This window comes from Oncorhynchus mykiss, chromosome 3 (genome assembly GCF_057628025.1).
Source record: "Oncorhynchus mykiss isolate SJ-2025 chromosome 3, ASM5762802v1, whole genome shotgun sequence".
Lineage (NCBI taxonomy): Eukaryota > Metazoa > Chordata > Actinopteri > Salmoniformes > Salmonidae > Oncorhynchus > Oncorhynchus mykiss.
The window spans coordinates 72,280,045-72,301,508 of NC_143024.1; the positions used below are offsets into that span (position 1 = coordinate 72,280,045).

A 21,464-nucleotide genomic window follows, 5' to 3' on the forward strand; every position below is an offset into this window, starting at 1 on the left:
CCTCCTCGACCCCGCCTCCTAGTCCTCTTTGGAACGGGCTTGAAATATCTTGGATCAAAACTAGACAAACGGTGTGCTCAAAATACGTCTCTGCTGTGCTGTCTGGGACAGAAATACAAACATCAGCTCTGAAGAAGTCCTAGAGTACAGCACCCCTGAGGATAGTCAGTTCCATCCAAAAAACTCAACCCCAGCTTTTTAGAGGGAGTGGTGGTGCCTTATAACAGCGCTGTCTAGAAGCCATTATGTCACATCATTTCCATTTAAAATTTTAATTAAAAACAGGTATGAAATTAGATTCTACAGAATCTAATCTCTGGCATCTAAGTAATCCATATTATTTTTATTTCGTATGGAAACATTTGATGTGGCTTTTGATTGCAGGTTATCTGCAGGTTACATGAAGATGAATTTAAACCCTTTTTAATGCCACTCGGAATGGAATTTAATACACTGATGTCTGCGCGCACCACACACCTACTAGATTTCCCTCCAGAAAGGAGCCCATGTTGGCAAAAAGTTGTATTTTTAGGGCTAGCTCTTCACCAAAGCTATAGCCTACTTGGCTCTTATAACACGTAGGTGAGCTAGTTTAGCAATAAGTCAGACAGATTTATTAGCATACTGGCTAGGGCTAGGCTATAGATGGCTGAAGCATCAGGTTTGCCCATCTGCATTTGTTAGGCTATCCAAAGTTTTCAGAATTTTGGTTTCGATATCAATCCAAAAACAAACGCAACATGCAACAATTTCAATGATTTTACAGAGTTACAGTTCATATAATGAAATCAATCAACTGAAATAAATAAATTAGGCCCTAATCTATGAATTTCACATGACTGAGCAGGGGTGCAGCCATGGGTGGGCCTAGGCAAACCCACTTGGGAGACAGGCACAGCCAATCAGAATGAGTTTTTCCCCTTCAAAAAGGCGTTATTACAGACAGAAATGCTCAGAAAGGCTGGTCGCAGGTGATCCTGCAGGTGAAAAAGACTGATGTGGAGGTCCTGGGCTGGCGTGGTTACATGTAGTCTGAAATCTGCCAATTTCTCTAAAACGACATACATTCTCTGGCGGACATTCAGTCAGCATGCCAATGCAGGCTTCTGATTCAGCACTGCTCAAACACACCCGTCAGCTTAACAAGGTCCTGTTGAGCAGTTGATTTGTAGAATCTGGTGTGTTAGAGTGTGGCTGGAACAAAAGACTACCGGTACACAGCCAGTAGCTCTCCTGTACATATTATGCTAGAGCGTTTTCACATTAGTCTAAAATAATTCAGTGTATAAAGTATCAAATGGCTATACTTCAAAGCAAGGTAGCTACGTGGGAGGGGACGACTGACTTATTCCAGGGCCAAGTAAGAAATTAAAGAAGTTAGCCATTTCATCTAACATGTTAAGGGAATGCATTATAGATATTCTGAAGTGCAACGTCAAAATAGGATCCAGAATCATCTAATATATTTCTGGCTCTTTAGAGATTCATTTCTTTAATGTTTTTTGGGCATATTGGCCTAGGCTACAGCCTATGTGACATAATTTCCCACCTGAGGAAAAAACATTAGCTAGATTGCTAAATCTTAATATAATATTGTTGCTTTAGCCATGCAATTGATACAACGATAAATGTCCTACAAAAACTTCCCATTGGTAGGCAGGTCTATATAGACTACCACTGCAAATGGCACGCTCCGCTAGGCTGACACATCATCTCAATAACATACTGCGTTTGTAAAGTCATGTTATTTCCTCTATATTGACAGTTGAGAAATAATTGTTATACTTAGATAAAGCTGAGACTCAGTCGTTTTTTTAAAAATGAGTCTTTCCTGAAATTATATTTCAAAATGTTGCTTAACTGTCAGTATGCTTGAGCTTATCAGAATGCATCTCTCCCTTCACTCCGTGTGTAAAGGGGGGAGCGGGATTAAGAGCCAGCAGCAAAACAGGGACAGGGCAGATACTGTGCTTGCACTGCAGGAAGCAGGATAATGCACATTACTGTTGACCAGATAATGGTTTTAGAACACCCCAAAAATAAATCAGGAACGTTGTGTATTCTAATCATTGAAATTACCGGTGTAAGCAAAAAGGGCAATGTCAGTGTCGGTCATTTTCAGCTTATCATCTCAGCTCTAGTTAGTGTTGTCTATCAAATTGTATAGGCTTCCTTGCTCTTTCTTCTCTGGCAACGGTCAGACTCGCAATGGCACCTGATGTTACACACGCATACACACAGAGACGCACATGTGGATAGCCGTCTTGAGTATTATTTCATGTTACATTTGGTTTATTTTTCCATGGCGGCAGCAATTAAGCAGCGGCACAATAACGCAAACACTGTGGTCTTCTCTGTCACATTTTTTGAAGACCTTTGAAAACAGAATAAAAGACATTAAGAATTAAGGCCTTTAAATCAGATCATTTAAGGACCAGTGGACAGTCAGTGATTGACAGCCCAATTGATTTTCACCATGACATAGTATGCAACAGAGGCACAGGGTGCAGCTATTATAACAGAATAAATATTTTCATTGGAAAAGAGGTGCCTATTAATTAGAGAAAACACAGGCTTAGTGGGAATATCTGGTTTTGGCATGATTGTGGGTTAAGGTCAACATTCCCCTTTTCACACTACTGGGCCAAACGGAGTCGAGCCAAACCAAGCTGTACTGTATTGTATTGTACTGGGCTGGCCTGGTTACGCATCTACCATAGGTGTTGGAACCCAGGAAGAGTAAGGTGATTCTATAAACTAAACTGTGCAGGAGAGGACAATGTGGGCTGGCGGGGTGTATTGTGTGTGTACCTGCTGAAGGCTCTCTTGGTCTGTCCTTTCCACCTCCAGGAGTCTTTAGAGATTGGAGAGGAGGAGGGAGAGAGGTTCAGAGGAGGCATCAGGCTGTTGACGATTTGGCTCAGTTGGGCACTCTGAGAGGACAACACAACACATCATCCTCTACACAGTGCCATGAAAAAATATTTGACCCCTTTGATTCTCTATTTTTGCATATTCTTTCATACTAAATGTTAGGAAATCTTCAATAACTGGTTGTGCTGCAATGATTGCAACCAAACACTTCATGTAGTTGTTGATCAGTCTCTCAAATCGCTGTGGAGGAATTTTGGCCCAATCTTGCATGCAGAACTGCTTTAACTGAGCAACAATTGTGGGTTTCAAACATGAACTTGAAGGACTTGAAATGAGCAGTTAATGTTTGAAAACCCACAAATGTCCCTGAGTTAAAGCAGTTCTGCATGGAAGAGTGGGCCAAAATTCTTCCACAGCAACGTGGGAGACTGATCAACAACTACAGGAAGCATTTGGTTGCAGTCAACCGCAGCTAAAGGTGGCACAACCAGTTATTGAGTGTAAGAGGGTAATTATTTTTTCACACAGGAGCATTGGGTGGTGCATAACTTTGTTTATGAAATAATTATGTAATTGTTGTTTTATTTGTTCACTCAGGTTCCCTTTATCTAATTTTAGGTTTTCGTTGAAGATCTGTATCTACTGAACTAAGGAGAAAAATAAATCTCATCCACTATATACAGTATCATCTGACAGAGGGCTCATTTGAAAAAGTAACCTAGGTTGCAATGTTACTGTTAAAATGTACCTGTCTCTGTATGTTCCTGAGGAGGCGTGTGGGGCTGCTGGGTTCATTCTCCAAGTCGAAGGGAGCGTCTCTAGCGGTCTCCCCCGCCCTGAACGACAACCCTGCTGTCTCCGTTAGTAACGTCTGCTGGATCTGCCTGTCCATCAACAGCTGCGACTCTGCCAAGACCACACCCCCCTGGGACCACACACAATCACACACACTGCCATCAACTCCACAACAAGGGCATATTCACACACCAGAGGTGGCTGGTGAGGGGAGGACGGCTCATAATTATGGCTGCTTGGAATGGAGTAACCAGAATGGCAATAACACAAGGAAATCATGTGTTTCATACCATTCCATTCATTCTGTTCCAGCCATTACTATGAGCATGTAAAGTGCCACCAGCAAGCACTGATTCAGAGCAAAGGTCTTGACTGAGGTCATTGAGTTTAGAGTTTCCTGGTGGCTCTCATGACTAGGTCTGTGGCGGTCAGGAAATTGTCCGCCTGTGAATGTCAAGCCAATATCCGACAGTAATTGACCATTAATTAACATAAACACATTTAACACATAGCATCTCCAAGGCTTCCCTACAAGCCACTGATGCAGATCTTTGGAGCATCTACATTTTAAAAAGTACAATAAATCCATGTAATATAGCCTACACCTTCACAATAAATCCATGTAATATAGCCTACACGGTCACAATAAATCCATGTAATATAGCCTACACGGTCACAATAAATCCATGTAATATAGCCTACATCGTCACAATAAATCCATGTAATATAGCCTACACCTTCACAATAAATCCATGTAATATAGCCTACACAGTCACAATAAATCCATGTAATATAGCCTACACCTTCACAATAAATCCATGTAATATAGCCTTCACCGTCACAATAAATCCATGTAATATAGCCTACACAGTCACAATAAATCCATGTAATATAGCCTACACCTTCACAATAAATCCATGTAATATAGCCTTCACCGTCACAATAAATCCATGTAATATAGCCTACACCTTCACAATAAATCCATGTAATAGCCTACACCTTCACAATAAATCCATGTAATATAGCCTACACCTTCACAATAAACCCATGTAATATAGCCTACAACTTCACAATAAATCCATGTAATATAGCCTACACCTTCACAATAAATCCATGTAATAGCCTACACCTTCACAATAAATCCATGTAATATAGCCTTCACCGTCACAATAAATCCATGTAATATAGCCTACACAGTCACAATAAATCCATGTAATATAGCCTACACCTTCACAATAAATCCATGTAATATAGCCTTCACCGTCACAATAAATCCATGTAATATAGCCTACACCTTCACAATAAATCCATGTAATAGCCTACACCTTCACAATAAATCCATGTAATATAGCCTACACCTTCACAATAAATCCATGTAAAATAGCCTACACCTTCACAATAAATCCATGTAATAGCCTACACCTTCACAATAAATCCATGTAAGATAGCCTACACAGTCACAATAAATCTGTGTAATATAGCCTACACAGTCACAATAAATCCATGTAATATAGCCTTCACCGTCACAATAAATCCATGTAATATAGCCTACACCTTCACAATAAATCCATGTAATAGCCTACACCTTCACAATAAATCCATGTAATATAGCCTACACAGTCACAATAAATCCATGTAATATAGCCTACACAGTCACAATAAATCCAGTATTTATTTTGGACAGGTCTAAAGAAACATGAAAATGAAGTCTATGTCAGAATATCATACTCTGAGTTGTCCTTATGTTAGGCACTGATCTGAATATGCCATATGGCTGTGGGCTGCACTAGTTAATTTAGCAGACAAGATTTGCTTAGAATTCCGTGGCATTATTTTATAGTATGAAGAATACAATTGAACAAAGCTGAATAAAATAGAAAGGATATTTTCTCTAAATGATTTGAGGGAGTGCACACATGCTGTTATTCTGTGTTGAGCGGTTAACAAAGAAAACAGGTCCTCCTATATGATTAGAGTTATTTATGTAACTTTAGTTGTGATACAAATGTTGGGCTATATGTTTACATTTGTAATACATTGCAAGGTTGCATGATGCGCCTAATAATGATTTGAAAAAAGTTGCATGAAAGGCAGGGTAGCCTAGTGGTTAGAGCGTTGAACTAGTAACCGGAAGGTTGTGAGTTCAAACCCCCGAGCTGACAAGGTACAAATCTGTCGTTCTGCCCCTGAACAGGCAGTTAACCCACTGTTCCCAGGCCGTCATTGAAAATAAGAATTTGTTCTTAACTGACTTGCCTGGTTAAATAAAGGTAAAATAAATAAATAAAAAAAATTTAAAAAAATGAGCTCTGCTTTGTTTTTCCTGCAGGCTGTACACACAGTCTCTCATTCACAATTTGACAAGCACTTGATAATGGCTCAAATTTCCCAGTGGCATCCCCTATGAGTGGCCATGATGCCCCCTAAAAAATCCACGCCTTTTGCAGCCAGTGGCTGCTGTACCCTTGGGCTGAATATAATAGATATAATTCCCTTCTTCCGGCTGTATGCTCCAAAGAACCTCAGGCTAGTGAGGACAGACACATCGGGGACGCAACAAGATGAGTAGGCCTAACGAACAGAAAAAGCACTAGCCTATGTCAATCTACTGAAGACGTGGATGTCGATTAAGGCAGCCCCCCGCACCGCTCTGATTCAGAGGGGTTGGGTTAAATGCATAAGACACATTTCAGTTGAAGGCATTCAGTTGTACAACTGACTAGATATCACTCTTTCCTTTCCTCCATAGTACAAAAGTTGAGCTATTCTATTCTGCGCAATAAAAAATATATTCCAACCAGTCTGGGACATTTGTGGGATGCAATAGATCTCAAATGAATACAACCACAGCATCAAAAGAACTTCACGCAATGAGGCTGGGGCAACAGATCAGAACGTTTAGCTTAAAATGTTGATAAACTATCAATACCTCATAATGACAAAGCAAAAACATGTTTATAGAAATTGTTGCTAATTTATTAAAAATAAAAACAGAAATATCACATTTACATAAATATTCAGACCCTTTTAGTCAGTACTTTGTTGAAGCACCTTTGGCAGCAATTACAGCCTCGAGCCTTCTTGGGTAGGACGCTACAAGCTCAGCTGTATTTGGAGAGTTTCTCCCATTCTTCTCTCAGATCCTCTCAAGCTCTGGCAGGTTGGATGGGGAGCGTTGCTGCACAGCTATTTTTCAGGTCTCTCCAGAGATGTTAGATCGGGTTCAAGTCCGGGCCCTGGTTGGGCCACTCAAGGACATTCTTTCGCCCCAGTCTGAGCGCTCTGGAGCAGGTTTTCATCAAGGATCTTTGTACTTTGCTCCGTTCATCTTTCCCTCGATCCTGACTAGTCTCCCACTCCCCCACAGCATGATGCTGCCACCACCATACTTCACCATAGGGGTGGTGCCAGGTTTCATCCAGATGTAACACTTGGCATTCAGGCCAAAGAGTTGAAACTTGGTTTCATCAGACCAGATCATCTTGTTTCTCATGGTTTGAGAGTCTTTCGGTGCCTTTTACTGAGGAGTGGCTTCTGTCTGGCCACTACCATAAAGGCCTGATTGGTGGAATGTTGCAGAGATGGTTGTCCTTCTGGAAGGTTCTCCCATTTTCACAGAGGAACTCTAGAGCTCTGTCAGAGTGGCCATCGGGTTCTTGGTCACCTCCCTGACCAAGGCCCTTCTCCCTGAATTGCTCAGTTTGGCCGGGTGGCCAGCTCTAGGAAGTCTTGGTGGTTCTAAACTTCTTTCACTTAAGAATGATGGAGGCCACTGTGTTCATGGGGACCTTCAATGCTGCAGACATTTTTTCGTACAGTTCCTCAGATCTGTGCCTCAACACAATTCTGTCTCTGAGCTCTACGGACAATTCCTTCGACCTCATGGCTTTGCTCTGACATGCACTGTCAACTGTGGGACCTTATATAGACTGGTGTGTGCCTTTCCAAATCATGTCCAATCAATTCAACTTACCATAGGTAGACTCCCATCAAGTTTCAGCTCAAGGATGATCAATGGAAACAGGATGCACCTCGAGTCTCATAGCAAAGGATCTGAATACTTATGTACAGTAAATAAGGTTTCTGTTTAAAAAATACATAAATTATAAAGTGGCAAAATAAAAAATAAAACAACTTTTTGCTTTGTCATTATTGGGTATTGTGTGTAGATTACTGAGGATTTAAAAAATAATCAATTTTAGAATAAGTCTGTAAAGTAACAAATTGTGGAAAAGGTCAAGGGGTCTGAATACTTTCCGAAGGCACTGTAAATACCGAATGCAGGACACTTTTCCCATGGTTAATTCTCATGCCAGCCAGGTAGGTTATACTCCTGTTGTAAAGATTAGGAAAGTTGAGAAATATAGTAGGCCTAGCCTATAGAAAGCTCCTCTTTTTATTAGTGGCTGTCACTATTTTCTCACGCAGTTGCATAGCCTATAGAAATGTTGTGCAACATGAGCTCATGGGCTCTCATGAAGTGTTTGATTAGATTTTCGATTGGAGGGGCAATATAGTACAAGGCAGTTAGCAAGATTGGTCATTAGTAGCCTACCATCAGCAGCATCAAAGCCTGGAGAAGCCTAATTATCGTGACTAAACGGTCACGTGGAATTCGACTGCCTTCATGACTCGTGACCGCCGGTGTGGCGGTAATACTGTCACCGTAACAGCCCTACTCATGACTGCTGATGCGATCTGAGTGACAATGACTAAATTAGGAAATGAAAGAAATTAAAAACACCACAGGCATTTTACAGAGGGTAGAAGAACATGTCCACACTGATGTGACACACGCACACACAGGTGTATCTAATTCTACAGGGGACTGCCTAGAGCAGGGATGGGCAACTTTGATAGGGGTGGGGGGGACAAAAAAAATCAGAACTCATCATGAAGGGCCACAGTTGCTCACGGGTCTGCATAGTTCTACACATTTTGCCATGGGATGTAGACAAAATGTTTGCTGCCATTCTACGCATTTTGCAATGGGGCGGAGAGAAGATTTAGCTATTTTATAACTAATTTCATGCAACTCTACTCATTTTGCCACAGCACAGAGAGGAGATTGAACTATTTTCTAACTAATTTCATGCAACTCTACTCATTTTGCCACGGCACAGAGAGGATAATTAGCTATTTTACAGCTAATTTCCTGCAGGGTGAGACTGACTAACAAAATGGTTAATCCTTTTCCAAACACACCATTTCAATGAACGAATTAAACCTTGGGGCGTGCCTACTGGGGACCTGGGCCTTACCTTGGTGAAGGTGATCTGTTTGTGCAGGTCCTCCAGCTGTTGGATGCGTCCCTCGAGCTCTGCCACACGCAGCTGTAGCCAGGTCCATCTGCTGCCCGCCTCAGCCCTCTCCTTCTGCCACCTCCACTCACACCCAGGCCTACTGTGACAGAGAAGCGAGAGAAAGGGAGAGCCAGAGAGACCGTGAATAGAAGAGAGACGTGCTAATGCTGCCATTGTGTTTAGCGTAAGACCAGACAAGCATATTCATTTCTCTAGGTTTTGTATGATTTTTTAAAAATCAGATTAAATACAAACTCTTCCTTGAAACAGGTTGAATGGTTGGAGTGTGTGTATGTTTACTGACCTTTACAATATAGATAGCCCAGCAGAACAGTACAGAGGCTGAGGACATATGGTTGATGTTTACACAGCAACAAATACACTACGACCTACATTATTCACCCTATTAAAGCATCAGATGAAAATGCTGCTTTTGCATATCAGCTTCTTCATATTGGTGGCAGATACTGTAGGCTAATGAGGGTAAATTGTTCTTATGCTAGTGACACTAGTAGGAAGTCTATCTAGGTCACAAATAAATCACCAGCAAGCTGTGCCTGTGTGTAGGTTTCCATGGAGCTCCTGACTGCGTTCCACTATTCCTCTGGTGTAGGCTAGCTAGCTGTCTGTGGCAGACACTCTACAGTCCAGTTAGCTTTCGTTACCATGGCTCTGTGAAGCGGCCCTGGGAATGCCAGGAGCAAGCCACTTCAAACAGAGTGGACAACTAAAGGGAAAGGTTATCAGACCGGCTGGGTCGGCTTGAATGGTGGGGCATAGACCACCACACTAACAAACACAGGCCCAATGCTGTAGCCTCTCAAACTAAAACCTCTACATTTGGTTTCATTTCACAACAAGGAAAGTGAAAATTACTTTTGACATCCCTTGAGTTGTAGGATAGGTGGTGGAACTTCTCCACACTCTGTAGAAGTGTAAGCAAAAGAGAGATGTCACCTCCATCCCCAGGCAAGCAATCTCTCCTCTCCAACACAATTGCAGGCGCTGGGGCTGAGGCAGGCAGCACACCGACACAGTGGAGAGGAGGCGAGAGAGGACTGGAGCAGCCATCCACTTCCAGGTTGTAACAAACAAACAGCCCACAGTATCTGGGCACTATCTCCATTCTCCAGAAAGACACTGCTGCTGGCCAATGGAAAACACCCCCCCACCCACCTATTCTATACTTGTGGGGCAATTTTAAAACCTACTCTTGCAGTTACACACGTTTTCAGCCCTGAACCCAACTGAGCAAAAAGCTGAGCTCTGCTTTCTTAATACACTGTTATTGCTGTAGTTTGGGGCATAAAGTAAAGCCTACAGGGTGTGCCCCTCATTTCACTTTCCAGGAATTAGCCTAGTCTGCCACGGTCACTCCCAAGTCAAACTATGGACATACAGTGGACAAAAATTAACAGTTGTAACCACACTGTTTTAACATTGTCGAGAGGCCCAAAATAGCCCATCCACTCCGAAACATATTCCCGGGGGAGGATGTGTATGCCATAAACTTTCCCCCATGGAGGAGCTAATGGAAGGAAGGCCACAGAGACAGACCATTCTACCCCAAAGAAATTGAATGAATAGAACAGACTTGGAACGATTCTAGTTCTGTGTTCTACCCAGCAGGAGATAGGGGCTCCAACAAAGACAAGACCATTACCGCCAGAATGATGCCAGACCCCCCCCATCCCCCAGTTCCTGGAGTTCATAAACCTGTACCCCTTTGTCATTCGCCCCTGTTTATTAGACAGGGAATCAAGGACATCCCTTCTACATCCCCCTCATGTCCCTTCTGCCCCATGCAAACCCTGTCGCCTTCCTATATCACTACATTCCAGACATGGTGAGCAGGTTACCTGACTAGAAGAGAACTGATAATCCGTGCGTTGGACTCAGGGCAAACAAGAGACATGAAACTTGACTTAATGCTAAGAAACCTGGCACAGTGTTTCTATATCAGAGAGATGTTACTAGCATCCTACCAGGGCAGAGATGTAACAGATACCAGGTAGGTAGGGAGACAAACAGACAGACCAACATTCTCCTAATTTAAATACTTCCCTTCTCTCTTCTGGGTCAATGGAGCGAGAAAGCACAGCATATTGGGAGTGAGAGCTGTAGAGGGCCAGGGGCTGTGGAGGAATCTGAGGCAGACTAAAGACCAACCAGATAGGTCCTCGCAAGGCAAACAAAGAAACATCACACTTTCCAGTCTCCACAGCTTTATGAAGGGAAAGGGCACCAAGTTTACCCAGGGCTTATTGGGTCAAAATGAAACATTAGGCTATGAGGGGAAGCCCAACACTGGAAGTGTTGGAACTGCTAAATTACTTCCATAGTGAGGGAGGGCTGACTTTCTACAGCTGTCATTCTAGTCCCGCCCTGTTTCTTTTTCCTCTCTCAACTCCTCTCAACACTTGTTTGTTAGGGAATCTGCTAACAAGGTGCCAGAGACCAACTACAGGTGTACGATATTAAATTGAAGCAGTTTGCTACAGCAGGAAAATCATTCTGAAGCAATAGGAAATGTGAATGATTATGTGGATTATAATTAAATGGACATTTTTGTAGTGGTTGATACATGTTTTGTAAGGGGAAATCCAAGTTAAATTTAAAAGTGGAAACTACTAACTTTAGAACCCTTTTTAAACCTCAACTACACAAGGTTTACATTCCATGCATTGCAGGAAGGTTCTTCTGCAACAGGGGGATTAAATTGCGATTCTGCATATCTATGCAGCCAGGTCAGGATTAAACCTACAATCAACTCCCTGTTAATCTCCAACGGTTGTTATGGGCTCCTTTCCCCCGGCAACAATCAGCTAAAGGCACTCTCATAGGAATCTGGCTGGGTTAGATGAATGGGGAAGTAGACTATATAATGGTAAAAGCTGGTTGTGTGTGTCAAATGAAATGTAATTTTAACGTGTTTAGGGTCTGTGTTTTCCATTTACAATTAACTCAGTCACACATAGAATGTGTTTCTCATAACCTACCTCTCTGCCTAACCTTGTTTATTTAGCTCTAATAACCCACTATGATATCCAGGAAAACACCACAGCTATTTAAAATACATGCCTTTTTTAAACAAGAAACAGACCCAAGGTCAAAGCTACAGGTGTTCAGCTAACAACTTTTAACAAAATCTCATCCAGTGACACAGTTACCTCTGAAAATGCTGTTCCTGTTGCGTACAGCTAGTAGGGCTCTATCAAATCTGCGTTGCACAGACCACTGACGGAATCGAGACTTTAAAACAGAATTTAACAATTTGCAACAATTCAACAACATGCAGCAATTTCTAAGATTTTACTGAGTTACAGTTCAGATATGGAAAGTCAATTTAAATAAATAAATTAAGGCCTAATCTATGGATTTGACAAGACTGGGAATACAAATATGCATCTGTTGGTCAGACACCTTAAAAAAAGGTAGGGGCGTGGATCAGAACTTGCCTCATGCAGCACAAAACATCTCCTTCGCATTGAGCTGATCAGGCTGTTGATTGTGGCCTGTGGAATTTTGAACCACTCCTCTTCAATGGCTGTGCAAAGTTGCTGGATATTGGCGGGAACTGGAACACGCTGTCATACGTGTCGATACAGAGCATCCCAAACTTGCTCAATGGGTGATATGTCTGGTGAGTATGCAGGCCATGAAAAACTGGGGCATTATCAGCTTCCCAGAATTGTGTAAATAAACATGAGGTGATGGCAGCGAATTAATGGCACGACAATGGGCATCAGGATCTTGTCACGGTATCTCTGTGCATTCAACTGCCATCAATAAAATGCAATTGTGTTCCTTGTCTGTAGCTTATGCCTGCACATACCATAACCCCAGTGCCACCATGGGGTACTCTGTTCCCAACGTTGACATCAGCAAACCGCTCACCCACACGACATCATACACGTAGTCCACGGTTGTGAGGCCAGTTGGACGTATTGCCAAATTCTCTAAAATGATGTTGGAGGTGGCTTATGATAGAAAATGTTAACATACTGCTTTACTCATTTCATTTGTATATACAGTATTCTATTCAATGCCATTCTGACATTGCTTCTCCTAATATTTATTTCTTAATTCCATTATTGTACTTTTACATGTGTGTATTGTTGTGAATTGTTAGATATTACTGTACTGTTGGAGCTAGGAACAAGCATTTCATTACACCCGCAATAACATCTGCTAAGTATGTATGTGTCCAATAAGATTTGATATGAACATTCAATTCTCTGGCAACTGCTCTGGTGGACATTCCTGCATGGTCAGCATGCCAATTGCACACTCCCTCAAAACTTGAGACATTTGTGGCATTGTGTTGTGTGACAAAACTGCACATTTTAGAGTGGCCTTTCATTGTCTCCAGCACAAGATGCACTTGTGTAATGATCATGCTGATTAATCAGCTTCTTGATATGCTACACCTGTCAGGTGGATGAATTACCTTGGCAAAGAAGAAATGCTCACTAAACACAGATGTAAAAAAATCTGTGCACAACATTTGAGCGCAATAAGCTTTTTGTGCGTATGGAACATTTCTGGGATCTTTTATTTCAGCTCATAAAACATGGGACAAGCATTTTACATTTATACTTTTTTTTCAGTGTAGAACATTCATTCATTTGCGCAAGATCATTAAGACATGAACATCAGTGGTGTATTTTCCTTGAACTTTCTGAAGAGGCAACAAACAGCACATGCCCCTGTCTGTGTGTGTGCGCGTGTTTGTCTATCACCTTGTGTAGAGGTTAGCGATGAGGCAAATATAATGACAGCCTTCTGGTAGTTGGTAAGGCTTTCCCAAAAACCTTCTCAATTAAACATTAACTACAATGTAGCCTAAGCCTATCTGGCAGAATGATATCATAATTATGTGTCAATTCAGTTGCCATTTGTTTTCACAAATTGCAAAACACATGAACGCTAGCGAAACATTGCTAACCAAACAAGCTACACCGCAAAATCTACATTTCTTACATCTTTCCAAGACCTCTAAAGTGGTCTTACTCATGTGGTTTACGCATTGTTGTGGACTTAGAACAGGGATGGGCAACTGGCAGCCCCTTTTGTAGGCCCGAAGATCAATAACAAAATAAAAATAAAAAGTCAGGGTCTTAACTTACTGTTGAGAGGTAGGATTTCAAAATTTGGTTGTGCATTAGCATTTTTTCTCATTATGCCAGTCACTGACTAGTATTGTCACAATATCAGAATATTTCATTTTAAACCGATTGCAGGTTTAGTATCACGATACCAAATCAAACCCACGGCAACAAAAGAAAGCACACAGTTTAATAAGTCACAGAACGGCACTTGATCCACACGGATAAACTCAGCTACCACGCTGTTCAATCGTTGAGCATCTTTTGAGTTCAATATCATTATATCATAATGTTCTACGTCAAACATTTTCAGAGACGGCAATGTATGCATTAAATAATTAATTAGGCTTCGTTTTTACAAATCTAACAATTTATTTGAATGGTAAATCTCTATTGATAAACGGAGTAAATCTAGATGTAGCATAGGGCTGGCTATTCACAATACAGGTGAATGCATAACCTATTCAATAGAAGTGTGTACATGCATTGAGTTATTGAGTTGGTTTTAGCTGATTTCAAGGGACTACAGATGACAATCTGTTTCCCTTCGATTTGGGACTTATTTTATTGTACTGATCAACATTTGCATAGAAGTAGCTTACTTTAACCAACACCGACATCATTCAGAAGGCAAGAAGGGGGCGGCCCGTTGGAGCCCTATTCCCACAGAGTCAGTTTCAGCGCTGCCAATTTACCGACTTTGTAGATATATTTAGAGAGGTTTCAGACCCCTCCTGCAACTTTCATTGGTAAACGAGTAAAGCGGCAAATGTAGCTACTTTTTGAGGCTCGTCGTCGTTAGCTGAACTGCGGGAAAACAGTGTCCGACAGTGGAGGGTGAAAGCCACTGTCTACCATTTTCACCATCACCTCTTCTTGTGGGGTTTATCGCCGGTTGGCATCCAACGTTATGGTACCTATTGTTTGGAACGCCCCCTCCTCCCGCCTGTCTTAGCTTAAGAAATTGACCGACAGAAGTACACTGCTCAAAAAAATAAAGGGAACACTAAAATAACACATCCTAGATCTGAATGAATGAAATATTCTTATGAAATACTTTTTTCTTTACCTAGTTGAATGTGCTGACAACAAAATCACAAAAATTATCAATGGAAATCAAATTTATCAACCCATGGAGGTCTGGATTTGGAGTCACACTCAAAATCAAAGTGGAAAACCACACTACAGGCTGATCCAACTTTGATGTAATGTGCTTAAAACAAGTCAAAATTAGGCTCAGTAGTGTGTGTGGCCTCCACGTGCCTGTATGACCTCCCTACAACGCCTGGGCATGCTCCTGATGAGGTGGCGGATGGTCTCCTGAGGGATCTCCTCCCAGACCTGGACTAAAGCATCCTCCAACTCCTGGACAGTCTGTGGTGCAACGTGACGTTGGTGGATGGAGCGAGACATGATGTCCCAGATGTGCTCAATTGGATTCAGGTCTGGGGAACGGGCGGGCCAGTCCATAGCATCAATGCCTTCCTCTTGCAGGAACTGCTGACACACTCCAGCCACATGAGGTCTAGCATTGTCTTGCAGTAGGAGGAACCCAGGGCCAACCACACCAGGATATAGTCTCACAAGGGGTCTGAGGATCTCATCTCGGTACCTAATGGCAGTCAGGCTACCTCTGGCGAGCACATGGAGGGCTGTGCGGCCCCCCAAAGAAATGCCACGCCACACCATGACTGATCCACCGCCAAACCGGTCATAACTAGAGGATGTTGCAGGCAGCAGAACGTTCTCCATGGCATCTCCAGACTGGCACGTCTGTCACATGTGCTCAGTGTGAACCTGCTTTCATCTGTGAAGAGCACAGGGCGCCAGTGGCGAATTTGCCAATCTTGGTGTTCTCTGGCAAATGCCAAACGTCCTGCACAGTGTTGGGCTGTAAGCACAACCCCCACCTGTGGACGTCGGACCCTCATTACCACCCTCATGGAGTCTGTTTCTGACCGTTTGAGCAGACACATGCACATTTGTGGCCTGCTGGAGGTAATTTTGCAGGGCTCTGGCAGTGCTCCTCCTTGCACAAAGGCAGCGGTAGCAGTCCTGCTACTGGGTTGTTGCCCTCCTACAGCCTCCTCCAAGTCTCCTGATGTACTGGCCTGTCTCCTGGTAGCACCTCCATGCTCTGGACACTACGCTGACAGACACAGCAAACCTTCTTGCCACATCTCACATTGATGTGCCATCCTGGATGAGCTGCACTACCTGAGCCACTTGTGTGGGTTGTAGACTCCGTCTCATGCTACCACTAGAGTGAAAGCACCGCCAGCATTCAAAAGTGACCAAAACATCAGCCAGGAAGCATAGGAACTGAGAAGTGGTCTGTGGTCCCCACCTGCAGAACCACTCCTTTGTTGGGGGTGTCTTGCTAAATGCCTATAATTTCCACCTGTTGTCTATTCCATTTGCACAACAGCATGTGAAATTTATTGTCAATCAGTGTTGCTTCCTAAGTGGACAGTTTGATTGAACAGTGTGTTACATTGTGTTGTTTAAGTGTTCCCTTTATTTTTTTGAGCAGTGTACATTATATAAACAAAAGTATGTTGACACACTTTCAAATTAGTGGATTGCCCGTTGTGGACAGGTGTATAAAATCGAGGACACAGCCATTTACTCTCCACAGACAAACATTGGCAGTAGAATGGCCTTACTGAAGAGCTGTGACTTACAACGTGGCACCTTCATAAAATGCCACCTTTCCAACAAGTCAGTTTGTCACATTTCTGCTCCGCCAGAGCTGCCCCGGTCAACTGTAAGTGCTGTTATTGTGAAGTAGAAACGTCTAGGAGAACAACAGCTCAGCCGTGAAGTAGTAGGCCGAGTGCAGAAGTGCGTAACGAGTGAAAATAGCCTGTCCTCCATTGCAACACTCACTACCGGAGTTCCAAACTGCCTCTGGAAACAACGTCAGCACAATAACTTTTCGTCAGTAGCTTCATGAAATGGGTTTGCATGACCGAGCAGCCGAACACAAGCCTAAGATCACCATATGCAATGCCAAGCATCGGCTGGAGTGGTGTAAAGCTCGCAGCCATTGGACTCTGGAGCAGTGGAAACGTATTCTCTAGAGTGATGAATCATGCTTCACCATCTGGCAGTCCAAAAGACAAATCTGGGTTTTGCGGATACAAGGAGAACGCTACCTGCCCCAATGCATAGTAACCACTGTAAAGTTTGGTGGAAGAGGAATAATGGTCTGGGCTGTTTTTCATGGTTCGGGGTAGGCCCCTTAGTTCCAGTGAAAGGCAATCTTAACGCTATGACATTCTAGACAATACTGTGCTTCCAACTTTGTGGCAACAGTTTAGAGAAGGCCCTTTCCTGTATCAGCATGACAATGCCCCCGTGCACGAAGCGAGGTCTATACAGAAATGGTTTGTCGAGATCGGTGTGGAAGAACTTGTCTGGCCTGTAGAGCCCTAACCTCAACCCAATCGAACACCTTTGGGATGAATTGGAATGCCGACTGAAAGCCTAGTCGCCCAACATCAGTGTCTGACCTCACTAATGCTCGTGGCTGAATGGAAGCAAGTCCCCGCAGCAATGTTCCAACACATAGTGGAAAGCCTTCCCACAAGATTGGAGGCCAATGCCCATGATTTTGGAATGAGATGTTCTGACGAGCAGGTGTCCACATACTTTTGGTCATGTAGCACATGTTAACACTATATAAGTCATGGCAAAATGAGTAGAATTGCATGACATTTGGTATAACATTGCAAACTTTTCTCTGTGCTCAAGGCATAATGTGTAGAATTGCAGAAAACTTGCTCTAAAACTAAAACATTCCTCTACAACCCATGGCAAAAATGTGTAGAATTGCAGGAAATTAACTTTAAACTAACATTTAAAGATGGGGCCAGTACAATGTTTTGCCCGTGACGTGGGGGCCCACCAACCAAATCTCGCATAGGTCCCACAAAATGCCAGGTTCGGCCCTGGATACTGGTAAAATGCATTTAGTTAAGTCAGTTTGTAGTTTAACAGCACAAATAGATTGACTGACATGACCTGACATGATGACTCCTTGCTGTCCCCAGTCCACCTGGCTGTGCTGCTGCTCCAGTTTCAACTGTTCTGCCTTATTATTATTCGACCATGCTGATCATTTATGAACATTTGAACATCTTGGCCATGTTCTGTTATAATCTCCACCCGGCACAGCCAGAAGAGGACTGGCCATCCCACATATGCTCTCTCTAATTCTCTCTTTCTTTCTCTCTCTCGGAGGACCTGAGCCCTAGGACCATGCCCCAGGAATACCTGACATGATGACTCCTTGCTGTCCCCAGTCCACCTGACTGTGCTGCTGCTCCAGTTTCAACTATTCTGCCTTATTATTATTCGACCATGCTGGTCATTTATGAACATTTGAACATCTTGACCATGTTTTGTTATAATCTCCACCCGGCACAGCCAGAAGAGGACTGGCCACCCCACATAGCCTGGTTCCTCTCTAGGTTTCTTCCTAGGTTTTGGCCTTTCTAGGGAGTTTTTCCTAGCCACCGTGCTTCTTCACCTGCATTGCTTGCTGTTTGGGGTTTTAGGCTGGGTTTCTGTACAGCACTTTGAGATATCAGCTGATGTACGAAGGGCTATATAAAATAAATTTGATTGATTGATTGACTGCGCAAATCAATTGATTGCATGTGTGGGTATGGATGTGGGTATGGATGATGAGTTCAGATTTTTCGTGGCCGCCAACAGCATTTAATGTTCTATAAAAACAAATGTTTAAAAAATTGAGTGAAAACCTGACCAGAACAAAAAACTGAAACCTGGAGAAAACAAACAGAGAAAACAAAATCAGGCAAAAAAATAAAACAACTTTAATAGGGCCCTAAGTTTAGCCTATGGCAATATTTTTGCATCCCAGTAAAGCCTGAAATACAACACTATCATTCTTACTCAACTGAACTATAGATTGTGTTTCTCATGAGTAATAAAGAACATTATAATTACAGCATATTACCAGAATGTCTCTCTTGCTCCCTCTACTCACACTGGTTGAGACCTGGTCCCCCATTTCTGCTCAGGCTCCAATTCTTCATCTGAGCTGCTCTCTGTGACATCAGAGTCTACAGCCTCCTGCACCGTGCGCATTACAGCCTGGGCATAGCTGGCAAACTCCTGGATGTCTTTAGAAGAGGATGGGACTGAGAAGGTTTGCAGTAGGGCAGGCCCCTGTGTCCTGTGGCTCTGTGTGCCTGTCGGTCTCTGCCCCATGGCTGGATCAAAGGGTTTGGTGTCAGCTGGGGGTGAGGGGGGACCCGGGGTCTCCCTGCCCTGCCTCTTCTTTAGACCCTCCAGCTGGAAGATGCAGTGGCGAGAGATGTGGTCCCCTAGCAGAGCCTGGAGCCTCCTCTGGATCCGCCCAGCCTGTCCGAACAGGGCTGCTTGTTGGGAGAGATGCCACCGTGTCTGCTCTCTCACTGCCTCTTCCACCATTGCAGTCACAGGCTGCTCCTGGCCTTGGCTCCTAGTCCTTTTGGTCCATGGCTGGGCTAGAGCTGTGTCTGTGCTGATGGTGTCCCCCTCCTCCTGCCTCGCTATGCCAGGTGTGGGGACAGCAGGGTTGTACTGGGACATGAGATCCCCCTGGCAGTGTTTTGTAGGTGACTGGGGGATATCATAGCCATCTGGTCCATAGCCACTGTGCTGACACTGCTGCTGAACCACACCGTGGCTATTGTGTTCAGTGACGGGAACAAAATACATGTCTTGTGCACCTGGACAGTCCGCCAGGGAATTCTTCAGGTTTTTGTTGAGGAACAAGAGATTGCACAGGGAACCAGGGCTGGAGAGAAGCACTGTGTTGTACTGTTCAGCTGAGGCCTGTAGCAGAGGGGACAGGAGCGACTCTGAAACCTCAAGGAGACTCGTGTCAGAGAAAAAGTGGTCCAGAAAGGGCAGAGAGGAGAAGTTCAGCCACACATTCTGAGCATAGCTGCCCTCCTTTAGTTTCAACTGACGATCACACTCAATGTTGAGCATTGCCCCATCTGCATCCATGTTGCTGAGGTCGAGAGTGGTCGCCAAGTGGAATCCATTGGGCGTCTTTGAAGAGCTTGGTCAGGGCTGGGACCGTTCACTCTTCTCTGTCACACCAGGGGATGTCAGATCGGCCTCAAACTTTCCCTAGACCAAATAATAAAACACTATCAGCACTTCATCCTCCAAACTGAAAATTAACTAGATATACTAAAAACAGCAAATTATGGGTAGAAAAACATCCAGGTAGTTGGATACATTAGCTTACCTATAGAGAGAACGATGACGACAGAAAGAAACAAACCACTAGAAGTTGGCACTGTCACCTAACTGCACTGTTAGTTTACGTCATGGATGGCAGTGGCTCAAACAAGTCAATGAACTAACAAGGAGGAAACGGATTACATTTACAATTGTCTTACTGCAGAGAGACATCCAACCTAATCGATTTATTTAGCGAAGTTACATAAATAGCTAGTACCGAACAACAAGGCCGTTGGCAGGCATAAATCAATAAGTTTCACAGCTTTCTGGAACACACAAATCATCGACCATCTTCTTCCTACGTTACTCACCTTGAATGAAAATCGACAGGATCCACGAAAAAAAAATATTCTTGGAACCTTACTGTCAGGTGTGTGTGTACTGGTAGCAAAGTTAGGTGGAGCAGAGCAGAGATTTGTTAACGTTAACCGTTAACGTATGGTTAGATAGTTTATCAGAAGATCTTTCGGTTGACAGTCCTTTCTCCGCGGTCCTATTTCCATGGATGGCAGTGGCTCAAACAAGTCAATGAACAGCCCAGCTATTTCCATAGGACCATAGAACCGCAGCTGCTCTGTGTTTGACGTTGAGTTGTTGCCTGAGTGAGTGAGGGTTGGGGGCGTGGATTCGTCCATGGAGGCAAGTCTATGCAAATATCATGCCATCCAGGACCAATAATATTCAGTCGTAGAAGAACGTTGGAACGGTTTTTACTTTCTAGTTTTATCCATTGATTGTATCACAATTTCGGTTCAAATTCTCGATTCTTTCATATACTAGCCCCGTGGTTCCCAAACTGTGGGTCAGGACTCACTTATAGGTCACGGCCAATGGAGTAGTCTAGTGGTAAAAACAAAAATGGGGTGGTGAAAATGTAACGCTCATTCTAATTTTAATGTATTTTTTTGCAAAAGGTGTGTAAACTCTAAAGCAAAAACAAAGTGGGTGAACTGGTTTTCTAGTGTTCACCCTCCACTACACCACTGGTCGCATCGGCAGGGGTCCAGGTGGGTTGCAGGATGCCATTTAAAATAAAACAATTAAATACATTTTTGGGATGGGAAAAATGCTTTCACTGTAAACTTAAACGACTAAAACCATATATAAAGTATTT

General features: G+C 43.2%; 1 protein-coding gene across 3 annotated transcripts in view; it reads right to left on the minus strand.

Moving 5' to 3' along the window:
* Positions 1-20,958, minus strand: part of kansl1l (KAT8 regulatory NSL complex subunit 1 like) — a 43,747-nt gene extending 22,789 nt beyond the window's left edge. For 2 of the 3 annotated variants that reach the window (XM_090230069.1, XM_036974809.2), the window contains exons 1-5: positions 20,662-20,958; positions 19,098-20,233; positions 8,931-9,072; positions 3,623-3,799; positions 2,812-2,933 (exon numbers count right to left, since the gene is read on the minus strand). In XM_090230069.1, coding sequence (XP_090086195.1) covers positions 2,812-2,933; positions 3,623-3,799; positions 8,931-9,072; positions 19,098-20,107 — 1,451 coding nt within the window. In that variant the 5' untranslated portion in view covers positions 20,108-20,233; positions 20,662-20,958. Of the gene's footprint in view, positions 1-2,811; positions 2,934-3,622; positions 3,800-8,930; positions 9,073-19,097; positions 20,234-20,354; positions 20,469-20,661 lie in introns of all 3 variants that reach the window. The other variant, XM_036974808.2, reaches the window with a different exon arrangement.
* Positions 20,959-21,464: the final 506 nt, after the last annotated feature.